The 16,139-nt window shown below is 46.7% G+C and overlaps 1 protein-coding gene across 1 annotated transcript; it reads left to right on the top strand.

Annotated features, from left to right (window-relative positions):
* The first annotated feature begins 6,194 nt into the window (after positions 1 to 6,194).
* TAPBPL (TAP binding protein like) lies at positions 6,195 to 11,039 on the top strand. Its single transcript, XM_075715377.1, has 7 exons — positions 6,195 to 6,261; positions 6,507 to 6,755; positions 8,071 to 8,355; positions 8,781 to 9,122; positions 9,306 to 9,629; positions 10,358 to 10,447; positions 10,689 to 11,039. The coding sequence occupies exons 1-7, from the start codon at positions 6,195 to 6,197 to the stop codon at positions 10,727 to 10,729; spliced, it is 1,398 nt and encodes a 465-aa protein (XP_075571492.1). The 3' UTR covers positions 10,730 to 11,039.
* Positions 11,040 to 16,139: the final 5,100 nt, after the last annotated feature.

Genomic DNA, 16,139 nt, shown 5'->3' with positions numbered 1-16,139 from the left:
TACACTTGCCATCCCCAGTCTCGATGCAGATCTGGGGTGAGGTAGGCTATGCAAGAAGGAGCCCTCTCCTAACGATAAAGGTTGCTGATGAACCTGAGCTGAGCACTTGGTAATCAAAGGCATGAATTGTATGGTGACTGAAACCATGATGAGTGCAGCTTGTTGTTGTCTACACTTGCAGCTTAAGTGGTCCCTGTGAGATTTATAACCATACGAGGATGTTTTTCTTCTCCAGACATGCACCCTCAGGAGCATATCGTCTGAGTTGTGGGGACAGTGGACTGGTCCCAGGAGCAGGAGTAGCAGCAGTTACAGATTTATTTATTTTTTAAAGCTATTCTGTTTCCTGTCCCTAGAGATCCTTTCTGGGAAGTTTCATAATGCTTTACACATGAGAATAAATTTGTCTGCACAGGTGTCCTGTGGAAAACATGACAAGTAGTGTCCCAGTTTTATGCAGAGGAAACTGAAGCAAATGAATACAGGGAACCTAAGCTGGGTCAGGAGCAGTTAAAGCTGGGTGCTCTGATCCTTCACCCTGTGGCTTAAGCCACTGTGCAAAACCAAACTGGCCATCCTTTAAAGTCGCTTACAAAAACTCCCTGTCCTCAAAACATCCCATATAACATAGGTCACCCAATATTATCACTCTGTTTTACACAGGAAAGTTGACAGAGGTGAGAATGAGGTTCACAGAGAGGGGAATGATAAGGTCTCAGGGTAAGTCAGTGTTCAAGGCTGGAATAAGAGACCATGAAAAAGTTAGTTCAACCTGTGAACCATCTCTCACCTGATCAGGCACTTAGCTGCTGTAAACTGGTGTAGCTGCCCTGAAATTGTGGCTTATGCTAGGTATGATTTGGCTTGTTTTACCTTTAGTGCCGGTGTCACCGGCACCACTGCTATTCCGCTTCTGGCCTCCTTCTGTCGATGCCAGAGGATTTTGTTCTTGTATCTCCCTGCTCCTGGAGATTGCATGACTTCAGTTCCAGCCTTATTACCACTGATCCTGCTTCTTCCCTGTGCAGGAGGTGCCCGAGTCAGACTGCAGGGAGGACCCAACCTTTGCAAATGTGGCAGTTCAGGGCGCGGGTCAGAGATAGGAATGTCGCAACCTCTACCTCTGGGGATCAGCTGGGGTGTATATTCAACGTCTAGGAGACTGGATCATTTTCCTTCTGGTACTGCTATAGGGTAGGCTGGAGAGACACAGGCTGTTAACTCACAGAGAGAGAAAGAGACAAATTTGCCCCTGTCAATATATATGCATACTTCTGTAAACTGCAAATTTGGTTAAGTAACATTCAGCATATACAGTAGAAGGAGAAAATCTACAGTCATCTTCAGGTTAGTCTGGTTAACCCGACCCTGCAATAGGGAAAGTTGTACAGGGAAGTGGAGATCACCCTCATACCGGTGCGTACCCACCTGGCAAATGCCGGCTGGTATCCACTTCTTACTTTATCTCACACTTAACACCAGTGGAGAGCTGTGGGCTGGTGTCAGATGCAGTTTAATTAATCAGAGGATGTATGCCAAGCTAGCTCAGTGTTGATGGTCCTGCTCATTAGCAGAGTCAGCAGAAGCTTTGGAGAGCTTCAAGGAACCGAATTTGCATGCACTGTTCATCTTGATGAGGACAATGCCAGCTTAGTTAAAAGGCAAGAGGCTTCAATTTGTGTTCAGCAGGTCCTTAGGCTCCTAGTTTAAGCTTGTGATTTGACCAATGGAAAGTTAAAACTCTCCCTAAATTTCAGCTTGAGGGATTTTATTAGAAGAAACTGGGCATTTGGTGTTTTTCAAAACAGGTCTTTTGCTGTGGCAGGGTCTGAACTGGAAAAGGGGACCGCAGTCCAGCAGCTGAGATTTCTCTCAGTCCAGATCACATGCTCCAGACCTTCACAGTTTTATTCCCGTTTGTGCTGCTCACGTCTTGTGCGTGGCAAGAGCAATACTCTGCACAAGCCAGGCTGATGTGTTTTGCAGTGTTTCCACTTGTTGGAAGAATGGGAACAGAAATGATGGCATCGTGGAAATCGGAGAGGTCAGAGCAGGGCAAAAAGGCTCAGGACAAGAGAGCAGAAAGACGGGAAACAGGAAAGGTAACGGGTTTGGAGAGAGGAGACCTGCCTGATTGTAGGTGTCATGGGGAGAGGCAAGTGGAGAACGGTAAAAGGGCACACCAATGAAGGGAAATGGGATGTGGAAGAGGTGATGCAGCTGCAAATGTTTTAGGAGGAAACGGTTCAGATACTAGGAGAATAGGAGTGACATTTAGGACAGCAGAGACATAAGGGGAATGGACAGTGTAGATTATTTTATTTGGTTTCTACTGACAAAGTAAGATATTTGGATGAGCCTGGTGAAGTCGGTGAAATGCAGATTCTGTTTTGAATTGTAATTTATACAGTGGACCACACTCTGTGGCACAGCCTCTGTTCTGGGTTAGAACAGATTGTTGGAATGTGAGCTGAGAGGCCATGGTAAAACCACAAAGGGTCACAAATTTTTATGTTCCTGTAGTCTCATCATTTGCTGCCAACAACAGACTTTCTGGATAAATGCTTCTCCTTGAGGAAGGGACTGGAAATTCCCAATCAGTGTTACACATGAACATGGAGCAGATGATAATTCTTAAGGGGTGAAAGGGTAGGTCACCTACTGACACGTACCATAAGACTGGGTTGGAGGGAGAAATTGCTTGCTGGGTCTCCAGCTCCCAAAACTGAGTGAGCACAGATAAGGTGAAGTTTATCTGAACAGTGTTTGTTATTTTGCAAACTCTGTCACTCCTTGTTGCTTTCTGAAGAATAAAATTTGTTATGGTTTAAAAAAATCCAAGTCCTTAGCTTGTTTTCTTACTTTCATCCCATTAATGTTTGCTTTGCTTTCCAATTAGATGTGGTAGTACCTGTACCCTCATATTCATTACGCTCCTTTCCTCTGCTCCACTCTTCACTATAATTTTCCTGGTTGAAGACTATTATTTGTATTTATTATTTATATTTATTTTATATTTATTTAATTTTAACAATTACTTTTATTTTTGACCCCATCCTCTTTGCATAGCCACTTTCTCCTTCCTGGTTCAGTTATTTACTTGTATGAAAAACATTCTCTTCTTTTAAAAATTCATTTTCCAGATTGATGTTACATTATATCTACAAACATTTGAAGAAGAATTATCTTTGCTGATCTCTCTCCTTTCTCTTCACCTTGTGACTGTTCATCCAGGTAGCTATGGAGGGATTTTTGCTTCTTTACTTGGGGTGCAAGTTCCACAGTCACTGTGCAGCTCAGAAATTCTAGGATTCTTTCAGATCCAGTTTCCTTACGGCTTCAGTTCATGTTAAGAGAGTCTTCTTAACTCCTTGGGTTTTAATTTCTGTTGAAACAAAGTCTGCATGTACAATACAGGCTTATTCCTATTTAGCTTCCCATTTAATTTATATGTAAGGAAATTATGATCACACGCTCCAAATTTATTTTTGATGTCCACCTGCTCTATGACTTAATTGCTATTTACAACTAAACAATCTTTTGTAGGTTCAGTGATGGTTTTGTGAAGGAATTTGGCATCTGTCATACTGAGAATTATAGGCCTAAGGCCTGTTACGATCATGAGAGATTATTCTCTGGTCCATAACTCTGAAGTTAGTTTCCCCATGGCAGCATAGTTCTTACTAGGATTTATTTATTTTCATATTAGCTCTCTCCCTACATATCAGTTATGAACTTGAGCAGTTCACAGCTGACTCTGAGCTGCACCAAAGAAAAGCCTCTTTTAACTTTCTGAGTTTCATCTCAACAACCTATAACATCATTCATGTGATGCTAATGCACTATTTTTATCTTCCTTTCTATGAGTCCTGAACAGCAGAATATTTTAATACCAGGGATGACTGTTATTCTACCATATTTCTGTTGCTTGCATGATAGCTAGTTTACACCCCGTGTTAGTTGCTCATATTTCTTTCCTACCAACATCTGGAAGGTAGTTACAAAGATAATGGAGCCAAAGTCTTCTCAGTAGTAGCAGGCCATATAACAAGGGGCAATGGCAACAAGGTGAAGCTTGGCGGGTTCAGGCTGAACTTCAGGAATGACTTTCTTTACCAGAAGGGTAATGCAGCACTAGAACGGGTACCCAGAAAGGTGGCAGTATCTCCACCCTTGGAGGGTTTGCAGACATGGTCAGTCAAAATTATGGTGACCTGATTGAGCCAGAGGTTGGATCAGAGACCTCCAGAGGTCTCCTCCCACCATCACGTCTCTGATTCCACAGCATCACCTGAGATTCCCTGTAGTACACAGGCATCTGCCTCCCCGGCCTCAGCTGCTTCTCTCAGCTGAACTAGATAGCCCTTTGGCTACCACTATTGTCTGCTGCTGCTTCTCTCATCACAATTACTATATTCTTTCCCCTTGTTGTCTAGGCCTCTGCTCATCGATACCTCCTTATCTGTCATCACATAGTTATTTAACCGGTTTTCATCTCCCTGCATAGGAAAACAGATACACAGCCCTCTCCCAGCAGTTGCAGCGTCGCTGAATGGCTCTCTTCAACACGATACCTACATGGTAAAGTTATATTTACTAGCTAGCTTGGTAAGTTGCACAACTTTTTACCAGAGCTGTTCCTTTCAGCCAGCCTGATCCAGCGTGCAATGGATTGCAGCTCCGGAGAATGGAAGAGAGTCCCAGCTTTAGCAGACACCTGGAGGGATTTGATTACAGGGAACAGTCAAAAGTGGCTTACTGCTCTGCAAAACAAAGTCTATCACAACTGCTGTGTTGGAGCCTTTCTGCAGGCAATAACCCACAACTCGTTTCACAGCCACAGCACAGTGGGCTGCAGACCTCTCCCAGCTCCTCTGCATAACAGAGCTAATGGGCAAATCTGCTGAAATGCAGTTTTGGCTCCACTGGCGCAGGTATAAAAACAAATCAGAGAAAGGAGCCTTGCCTGAGCAGAGTGCTCTGTTGCATTTGCCTGGAGTGAAGGAGTTGCACAGATGCTTGTGCTCTGCATCATTGGCTGACGGGAATATGTGGGTGCCCTCTGAGGGCACAGATAATGCCGGATAATAACATGTAGGTCCAGGGAAGCAGGGATGAGTGCATCTCAGATTGAAGAGAGATGCAGGGACTCACAGGGTGTGCTGGTAGGTGTGTGATATTACCCTGGTGAGGCAGTGGGAGAGCTGGTCAGAGCGGCTGGCCATGTCTGACAGCTCAGGGCTCCTAAGTATAACTTTAGCACGAAGAATTAATATTCCTTGTGAGGCTTTTCTAAGTAGGACTGAAGTGGTGAGCGAGGATGGGATTGGGGTGCAAGGGGTAAGTCTGTATCAAGAACCCGTATCTGGCCAGCGCAAGGTGCTTCTTGGGCTGGGCGTCGGGAAGCTGTACTGGAAGAGCTGGGGCTGGGGTTTCCTGCAAGCGTGTATACATGATTATAGCAGGCCACAGCAAGGGAAAGTTGTGTTACTGCAGGGCTAGCAAGACTGTGAAGAGAGGAACAGACCAGCAGAGAAGCAGCCATTTTCTCTCCATGTGTCTGAAAGATGGGGAAAAGCAGTAGTTAAAATACCATCAGAGCTCATCCATTTCCTCTCTCGTGGCTTGGTTTTTCTTCCCCTCGTGTTTTTTCCCACGAAGCCAAGGCTGACTTGGGGGCTGGCAGGGCTCAGGGGGGTGGCTCACGCTGCCACAGAGCAAACCGGCTTCCATGCAGCTGAAGAAGGTTTTGCTGGGAGGGGGGGAGAAACAAACCAGCTTCAACCTCCAAGTCTGTCACAAAGCTAAAGTCTTCTAAAAAGCAGGTGGGCAGGGATATGGCTGCTTTCAGAGGCTGCTCAGCGGGTCCAGAGGAGATGAGCTTGCACGCAGAGGCGCGGTGGGAAGGGCTGATAAAATACAGACTTAAAGAGGGACCCGCAAAAGCCACCCAGCCGCAGGTTTGGGGGTGCCCCTCGATCCCAGCTGATCGCGCCCCGCTTCCCTGCTGCCTCAAGTCTCCTGCGCTCGGCAAAGCAAGAGTTAACACGTTTAAGGGTTGGGTTGGGGTTTTTTTTCTTTCTCTTTCTGCTTTGCCAGAGCGAAAGTGAAACTAGCGGCCGCCCTGCTGCCGGCAGCCGGGCCCGGGTCCGGTTCCCGGGGGGATTCCAGGGCCTGGCGGGGGCCGGGGCAGGATGGCCGGGGCCCTGGTGCTGTGCGTGGCCCTGGTGCTGTGCGGGGCCGAGCTGGCCCTGGAGGCGGGTGAGCGGCGGGGCCGGGGCTCCTCCTGCGCTCACGCACCCCCACCCCACCCCTCCTAGGGCCTGCCTAAAGCTTAATGCTGTTGCCAGGGAAGGGTGGCACGGGGCTAGAGGGGTCCGCTGGGAGAACAACCCCAAAGTGGCAGCCAGACCCCAGCCTCCTGAGTATTTACCCCCAGAGAAACTCATTCGCTTTTCTTTGCAGTGTGGTTCATGCATTCAACCGGTTCTTTTCCCTCCCTAAAGGGCCAGTGCAATCGCCCACACCAGCGCCTGCGTTTCGCAGGGTGGACATCGCCCTGGGCTGCTCCTATGTGGAGGACGATGTGAGAGGCTTGCTGCTTTTCCCCGACGGCTCGTCCTCCAAGCATCCTGCTACCCTCGTGCTGAGGAGTATCAGCGTCAGAGATGATGGGAACTTGGATGATGTAACTGAGTACAAAGTCCCAGAGGAAAATCCTGACTCCTCTTCTCCCATTGTCTTTGAAGCCTCAGGTGAGTGGGAGAGCTGGGGTGGGAGAGCTGCCGCACGGGTTTTGGCCACTTACATGCACCAGACTTCTACAAGATTTTTCTTTAACTGAGTTTAGACAGTTTTTGAATGGCCACTAAATTTTCACACACGATTTCCTGAGTTCAGCAATTGGGACTTTAAGAAAGGAACTCTGTGGAAGATGTTAGCAAACCCTGTTGAGGCACCTATCTCCCCTACTGGAGCTATCCTAGGTTGTCTATTTCTTGGGAAATACTTTGTCAAAAACAACTCAGGAATTATTCCACTATACAGTATTATTGCACCCGTAAAGAGCGTTCACACCTTTAGTCATGCAGGTGTTTTTTGCTAGCAAGAAGCATTGTGGTAAGTGGGCACAAAGCAGAGCTGTCCTGCTCAGAAGGCTGGCTGTGTGTGACTTGGCTCTCCTTACTTCGCCCATGGGTGCTAACCTGCAGTCCAGCCTCTTCCCCTTGCTTTGCACGTAACTTTGCAAACACAGTCAAGCAAAGGTCTGAGCCTGTACTTCACGGTGGTCTTGTTCACTGCCTACAGTGCTTATCTACGAGCGTGTGCTTCAGTACAAGCTTGTTCAAGGCTCTGAGACATTTTCAGAGAGGAAGCTGAAGGCCCAGCAGGATCCGTTAGCCTGGGTCCAAGCTCTCTTTCAAGTGGTGTGGATGGACTGGGCTTGGGTGAGTTCAAGCACACTACAGGCAGGCTACTGTCAGGCATTGTAGACACCGGGTTAATTTCCAGTGGTGTCTGTGGAAAGTGTGTACGTCACTAGGATGCTTACACCTACACTTAAGCCTATGCTGTGATCAAAGACACAGATAGAGTGTGCATTCAGTACATCCAGCCACTCCTGCCTTCTTGTCACCCTTTCTTTCCTTGCCTGGAATGCTTTGGTGTCCACTTTCTTTCCGGATTCAGGCCCAAACCAAATAAACATGGCAAGTCTTTACTGGGCATTTCACATGCACAGCTTGCTGGGCATACACATACACAGCACGTACACAGCTAAAGGGAATCTCTCCTGTTTATTCTCCTTTCCTGCCAGCTTCCTTTGCCCAGAGTGAACTCTGCAATCTAGCAAGATAAAATACAGCCAACAGGCTGAGGGATGTAAGACAGTCATGACAAACGTCTCATATTCTTTGCCTGCCTTCATCTGTTAAGCCTAGCCTGGCATTTCTGGGCTCTGACTGACCCCTGCAGCACATGGTGCTTCTCCAAGAGAATGTGTCTTATCATCTTGCACTTTCTTTTCCCTTTTGGATTCAGATGGTTAAACCTCTTCCTCTATCCCTACAGCCCAGTCGGTATCCATCCCACATGCAGAGTCCCTGCTGCACGCAGACTGTGATGGGGAGGAGGTGAACTGTGAGATCTCCCCATACAACTTCCAGCAGGCTGGCGACGGGCTCTGCCATACCTCCTGGTTCATGGCCACCCTGCGGGTCTCCAGCGGGATCAGTGTCACCCTGGTTCTCAGAGGCCCCCACTGCGGCAGCCGGGAGAAGGAGGAGGAGCACGATGCAACACTGCACCCAAAGCTAAGGATTCCCATGAGCAAGGAGAAGACGGTGCTGACCACAGGTGACCAGGTGGCCCAGGGTGCCCCCACAACACTGAGGGACACGAGGGGAGGGGAGCCTGCCTTCCCAGGAGTCCCATACCTCTCACCAAGACCTGAGGGCTGCCGGGAGTTGGTACTTAGGGAAAAAGTGGTCATGCGTATTGCCTCTGCCATGCCTCCTCTCAAGGGTTCCCATGCCCCAGCCCCTGAGGATGACAAGCACCTTCAAGACCATAATGTGTACTTGGTGTCCACCTGTCTCCCTGCCCTGCTAACCCCACCAGGCTGGCTTCCTCCAGCTCTTCAGTCCGCATGGGCCCTGGGGCATCACATAGGGTGCCTGTGCCTCCTCCTCCTCTGGGTGGGAAGTTCCTACCTGAGGGTGCCTTCTTCAACCACATCTGTTTAATTCTCTGCTTGCCTGTGCCCTTCTTTCTGTTTCTAGTTGAATTTCAATCATCATCACACAACACTTCCCTGCGCACGCATCTTGGCAGCTCGGTCACCCTTGACTGTCGTTTTGCCTTGGCTCCCAGCTCTTCGTTCTCCTCCCTGGAGTGGAGGAGACAGCACCGAGGCAGTGGCCGTATCCTTTTCCAGTACCAGGTGGGGAGCACAGGCCCAACAGTGCAGCCAAAAGTCCACGTGGATGTGGCAGAACTGCTGGGGAGTGGAGACGCATCGCTTAGCCTGCAAGGAGTGAGCGTGGAAGATGAAGGGACACACATCTGTTTGGTGTCCACCCCACTGCACCAGGCCCAGCACATCATCCAGCTGCATGTGGCTGGTGAGGAAGGGCAATGCCTGGGGGCAACAGGAGTCCTGTGTCCCCAGGCACTGAAACTTTGCCCTGCACCCTTACCCCATCACTCCCAACACTCTGTCACAGGCAGCTCATCTTCTCTTCCTTGTGGACAGGGACTTTTGTGCTCTGCCAACAATAAGTCAATTCCCTCTTTATGTCCTCCAGAGCCTCCAAGAGTCCGTATCATTCCAGCAGTGGTGTCATTTGAGGAAGATGGGACGACTACTCTGACCTGCAACATTGCTGGCTATTACCCCCTGGACGTCTCGGTGAGCTGGACACAGAAGACTCCTGAGGATGACACAGAAATCCCTCTCTCAAATGCACGTTTCTCCAGCCACCGGCAAAGCCAAAATGGCACCTACAGCATCACCTCCTACCTCACCATCAGCTCAGCCACAGCACAGGCACCAGCCACCTTCAGCTGCCATGTTTCACACGTGGCCCTGGCAGAGCCCATCTCTGTGAGCGCCCATCTTAAGGCACCAGGTAGGTGACAGGGGCAGAGGGGCAAGTTCTTCAACCCGCCCAGACCTCCTCCCACCTCATCTACCCACCACAGGGATCAAAATCTCCCAGTCACACCACTTCTGCCTGTTTCTCCATGCTTTCCTTCTGGTGTCCTCTCATACCCACCTTCTCTATCCTCCTCTTCCCTTTCCCTTTCACTTCCTCAGCTTTTATTTCACCCCCTGAAGCTTTTGGGGGCATGTATCTCATTTCCTTCAAGGGAAAAGATATTTTATGACCAAAAGTGGAGCAACAGAGCAAAAGTTTGTAGCACATGGGCTGGACCCTGCCGGACAGGCACAAGAAAACAGCCATGCCCCAAGGAGATAGACACCCAGCTGGACTTGATGTTCAGCTGGAGACTGATGCTGCTTGAGAAATATAGCAAAAAAACCATTCTCCCTGCTGGAGCTGTTGGGGTTCTCACTCTCCATGCTGATGGAAGATTGCTCTTGTGTCTCCTCCTGACCCAGCAGGGAAAAGCAAGCAATAACTGCAGTTTAACAAGTTAGGACACATCAGTCCACCAGTATAACTGGCCCTGGGTCTGTGTGGCTTTAGTTCACATGTGTCGTGTCACATCTGTGTACCTGACAAGAGCATGCACACAGTCAGTTCCTGGGGGAGCTCATTTAACTGTGACAACTTGCTGGCTGTTCAGCTGCTCCTGCCAACCTAACATCACTGATCCTCCTCTTCCTCTGCAGAGCAAACGGGATCAGAAGGACTGGTGGGAGCTTTCATTGCTACCATCATTTTCATCGTTGTCCTCTTCATTGTGCTCAGGAGAAGAGCAGGTAGGAGTTTAAAATGCTGAGCTACTTCCCTCATGGGCGAGATGCAGCAAGGAGCATCTTCCTCTCCCCTGCACCCCGCTCAGGAGAGATGGAGGTCAGGATATCCCAGGATCCTGGAGGGAGAGGTGGGGAGTGGATGAGCTGGAGACTCATTTCTGGTGGAATGCAGCATGAGGTGATATTTTGCACTGCTTTGGTCTTCCTGCATCTTACTTCTTTTTTTTTTCTCTCTCCTTTTCAGCTAAGCCAAAGTCTGAGCAACTTCTAAGGGCTTCAGAATAGAGGAAACCCTGTTACCCACCTGCAGTCCTTTGTCTCCCATCCCTTGACATATCCTGCTCAGGAGAGCCAGCCTGGTCCAAATATTAACAGAGCTATTGGTCAGTATGGGAGGGGTAGGGCTGCCCTTGGTGGCGCAGCTGAGTGACTGTTCAGAGGTGGATTCACAGAAGAACATGTCTTCATCTTGGGAGGGCAACATCGACAGCCTCAGCTCTTTGCTGGGATGCTGCATTACAGGCAACATGCATACATTTTTAGAAATGCCTCTTCTCCAGTTTCAGGGAAAATTAAATTGTATATAGATGAGTGGTTGTATGACTGTATATATGTATGCGTGTATGCAGATACATGTATGTATGTGTACATGTAAGTAGGTATACAACATTTACACATGTATGTAGGTATGTATCTGTAGATGTGTATAGGTACACTTGGTTAATGCCTATGAGGCAGGTGTTTAAGATATTTGTGTATGTATGTGTTTTAACTGTGAAGTTGGGCAACTATGTAGGCAAAATTAGTCCTTCAAAATGGTAAATCCTCAAACAGAGGAAGTTATGGGTTAAGCTTATCGCAAATCAAGCAGTCAGAAAAATATGACTCTCCAGGAGAAAGCTACAATAAAATTTTTAATAGAAATTTCACTGCTAGAAGTTTACAAGATGGAGTTGTGAAAAAGACAGACACAATTAAACGCTTTTCCTGCGTAACAGGGAATTTGAAGTTAACACTTAGAAATCTTGTATATAACCAACCAGGGGGAAAAAAAGCAGAAGGAAGGTGTGGATGGAAGGGAGGTATATGGCACACAATAAAAGTAAGAATTTATGAAGCATACAAGATGATAAGGAGTGTTCAAAATAATCTGGAAAAACTGGATTGCTGCAAGTGCTAATGGCACTTGGAAGGAGTTTTTTCAAAATACATTGAAAACCAAGAAACGCTAGCAATGGCCTAGGCTCATCCTGGGTGTATATAGGTAAAACTGTTAATAGAATTTTTGATGAAGGCTTTTTGATACAGAGAAGATAGTTGGTTGTATACAGAAAGAAGCAGAATTGTGTATTCATACTACATGAGGTTGGTAAACAACTTCCTGATCTATTTGTGAACTAAGGAAGGTTTTAACAGCATCTACTAAGTCTTAAGTATTTTCAGATCAGTAGCCATTAAAATTTGCATCTCAGAATCATAAAATATTTGGCTGAGGAGGCACCTGGCCCAATGGAGTTAGGTATTTAAAAATCCTGGCATACTAGAGAAATCCCAAGGTCGTGTTGTGCCAGTGTTCACAGAGAGAAAGCAAGATGACATCAATGACTGTTAGGTGGTTCCATAGTAATAATCATAGGTAGGAGAGTGTGAAGTTATTACAAGTTAGCTAACAAAGGCCTCAACAAGGAAAATAAAGTTAATAATTTAGTATGATTTAAAAAAAAAAAGTTGTGAGAAACAAACCTGACTTCATTCTTTGACAAAATAATACATATAGTTGATAAAGCACTAGTATCAATTTAACAAACCAAGAAATTTGTACATTTTGAAGAAAAAATAATAGTGTATGTATACATCATAACTTGCATTATATGGATTAATTACTAGCTATCAGACAAATGGCCAAAATTCGTTGTCCAAAAAGAAGCAGCAATCGCCGTTGAAAGTGTGCCTCTCTGCAAGAACTGTGCCGTTTAATATTTGCGTCAGGAGATACAATTGTAAAAAATATTGTTGATAGTAGTAGTAGCTAGACAGTAGCTAAAGCAGAGGGCATCCTTCAGATCAACACAAGCCACCTGGCCAGCTGAACATAAACAAGGTAAGATGCTCAGTAATGCCAGTGGAGTCTCCTCAGGTACTGGACCACCACACTGTCTCAATGCTGTTGATCCGTGAATCCCTATCAGTTGCCTGACCTGTGGGAACACGTAGGAGTGACCACAGGCAGAATGTAACTGCTGGTGGAAGCAGTTTTTGCTTGTATCATTTCCTCCTCATTTTTGATGCGTTACCAATAAACAAGTATTTTTAGTTCCAGCAGTTGTCCTCTGTCTGTGCACCTCCCACACCGCTCTGTGGAGTCAAGCCTACTGCGTGGCTCTACGGCCAGCGAGCTGGCAGGCTGAGCCCCGCGCAGAGGGGGAACCACCTGGGACTTGGGAAGGGGAACTCCAAGGGGCCCTCGGTGTCAATACAGGTCCCTCGCTCCCAGAAGCTGCTACTCTGGAGCATGACTCACAGAAGCTTTTTGTACTGCCTGCTGTATTCAAAGACACCCCCAAATAATTGGTGGGTGTGTGATAGCTGGCTCCCGTGCAGCCAGGGAGGAAGGACAAGATGCCAAGAGCAGGAGCCTCATTGGCGACCACTGGAGAAGTCACTGTCACCTGTGACTGACAACGCCGAGTCGGAAGCCCAGCAGAGCCTGAAGCTGCAACACCCGCCAGCAGTGCAGGTGTTTTAATATGCTGTAAGCTTGGAGGTGGTCCAGAGCAAAATGACAGGACTAATTGGTCCTAATTGGGAAGGTCAGAAAACGCCTTACAGGGGGCACTTTGAAACATTACTCTGGTCTTACTAAACCAGTATCTCTCAATTACACCACAGAAAACACAGAGTACTGGTGGCACCATACCTTGCAGAGAAAGGCACAATGAGAATCAACAGCTGCAAGTTATATTTAGGCATGTTCAGAGTAGAATAAGACATAATATACTCAACAATGAGGATGATTGTCTTAGCCATCTGTCAATAAAAATGGTAGACTATCTCTCAAGGTCTCCAAATAAAGGCCACGTTACTTTTTTCAAGCTGTCCTTCAATAATAATTTTTAAAAAAAGTTAATGGCATCAGTTAAAAGAGACACTGGGTAAAATTCCAAGGCCTGTGTTACACATGAAGTGAGAGCTGGTGTTTTGTCTGCCTTTTTGGCCCATAAACTGACATAAAGGAAAGAAAAAAATAAGGGAGGGATGCAAGAAATGTGTTAGGAGTGGCTGTATGCCTCATAAGGAGAAGTATACCATGACACTTGATTTCATTCGACTACCTGCTCTCTGATGCTCCCCACTAGAGTTGCTATGGGGAGTCCACAATTACTGTGTCCCTGAAGGTTTCAAACTGAATTTAAACCACAAAAACAAGTAAAGCATATAACCTAAAGTAGAAAAAAATAATACTTAACTGATAAACAAAGTGACATTGTGTTTAACAACAATGTTCCTTATATTTTAAATATAAACCACTTATTGCAGAAAATACCACTAAGAGACTCGAAGTTCATCAAAGATAAACTTGATTGCATTATAAAGACATGTATAAATAATATTGTATGTTCTGCCTTTCTGGGAGAGAGCCATGCTGCCTTCCAAGGTCGAATGTGCCGTGGCCAAGTGCCACATGGCATCAATGCCTGGCCATGTGAATTGAGAAGCAGGAATCTGGTTATCCTTGATTAGCTGCTAGTCAGACCAAGCCGTTATAAGGTATACTGTGTCTCTACAAATAAATACTAATTGTAGGCGTTTTAAATAAGTTATTTAGGAGAATTATTTGATATAAGACATGACATTTGATACGGATTTTGTCAACCTGCAAAACATAAGATTATTTGCACTCGAGTCAACACAAGATTACTTAGGGGCTGCGGCTGCACTGTGTTGTGAATATGGACAAGCCAAAACTTCTAATGTGGTATTGAAAGAACAGTCATTGCAAACAACAAAGCCCAGGTCGATATTATCTTTTTCCACATAGGTTCCCCTTGTCTGATTATGCCTCTGCTTATTCAATTTAAGCTAGCAAAATAGATCCAGCGGTCCAACTACATTAGTTTAGATGCACTTTATGAACATAGCTGAAGCTCAGCTGCTACATGCCTCAAAGACAATGTGCATTAACTAGAAGAGACAGTGAAGTGCCTAATGCACTTCAAAGCTAAAACCCCTCTCCCATAGTCCACCGGGCATTGACGGACAGTAGCTTGTACAAGCCTAGCATGCAACAGGAAACCGATTTCCACAATGACTGTTGAAAAGATACATCTCCCCCAACTAGGTCAATGAACTGCAAGGAATTAGTGCAACCCACTTGGTAGGGGTGGGCCAGACTAAAGCATCAGGGCCAGCATTCATGCTCTTCTACTGTGAATTTCTTCTAGATCAGAAGCTTGAAGCAGCAAGCTCTGTTGCAAGAGTTTGGCATCACAATCCTCTGTTGGATCGGCACAGTGAGCAGCAAGGGGTTCACACATGTACACAGTTAGATGACTCCCACATGGCTGCAGCTTCTTGACAGCCCATGGACAGCAGGTAGTTCTTCTCAATAGCTGGATACCTCTTTTCATAGAGAAGGTCATCTCACAGCTATACAAAGGCTGCTTCTCCTCCCTAGCACTGCCTGCAGGAACACTGCCCCTAGGCTTCTCTCTGTGAAAAGTATGAAACACTGATCAAAGACACGCTTTCACTAGCATTGTGCGTTTGCTTTTCTTAGTAACAACAATCTTCTGCATTGATCACTTTCTCTGGCCTATCCTTCATCTGGACTTCACTGATAGGAGCAATGACAAGCTACAATGTGTAATGAATCTCCTGTAATATTCTGCACTCTCCCCTCCTCAAAAAAAAAAAAAAAAAAAAAAAAAAAAAGGAAAGGAAAGGAGAAAAAGGAAAAGGGAAAAGGATTGGGCTTTTCTTTTCACAAAGCCTCCAGCTCTGTTACAACCACCCTCTAACCTGTGACCCAGACAAAAGCATGGAACACATGTTTCCCTCCACAGCATATGTGTCATGCTAAATCAGTCCAGCTCCTACCCACTCCAAAAACATGCTTCTCCTCCCAGGTCAGATGAAAATTCAGCTTCTCCCAGCACACAGAATGGTGGCTTCCCATGCATCTACTTCAATGAATGATGAGCAGATGCTGAAAAAAGGCAGATGCCCCCTCAGGATGAAAAATTAGCTGAGAAACTCAAAAAGCACATCTGGAGTGGAGAGGGCTGATTTCAGCCTCCAGGACCAGCAGTAGTTGCCAGCAGTTCCTGGTGAGGAGAGACAACAGAGGAATGAGGACCCATCCCCACCCATGTCCCCAGGTAGATGCAATGGTTGCAGCATTGGGAGCTCCTTCTTTCATATTCTGCCCCTACAACAATCAGGAGAAGAGAAAGGAGAGGGCCACCACCAGCAACTTAATTTCTGGTGCTGACACAAACACACTCCTCTGTCACGCTGCTGTCCCCTTCACCAGCAGCCGGGTTGAAGTGCCTGGACCACAATACCCATTACAGCCTACAGCAAGAGCCAACAACTCTGCAGGTCCCAGCTAGCTCCAGTGCTACCAGGCAGCATTCATCCAAGTATGCATCCAAATCTTGAGGAGGAGATGGACAACACCACACACCTCCCTTAG

This window comes from Pelecanus crispus, chromosome 1, assembly GCF_030463565.1.
Source record: "Pelecanus crispus isolate bPelCri1 chromosome 1, bPelCri1.pri, whole genome shotgun sequence".
NCBI lineage: Eukaryota > Metazoa > Chordata > Aves > Pelecaniformes > Pelecanidae > Pelecanus > Pelecanus crispus.
Note: the sequence above shows the minus strand (reverse complement) of the source record. Positions and strands in the feature narration are given on the sequence as shown.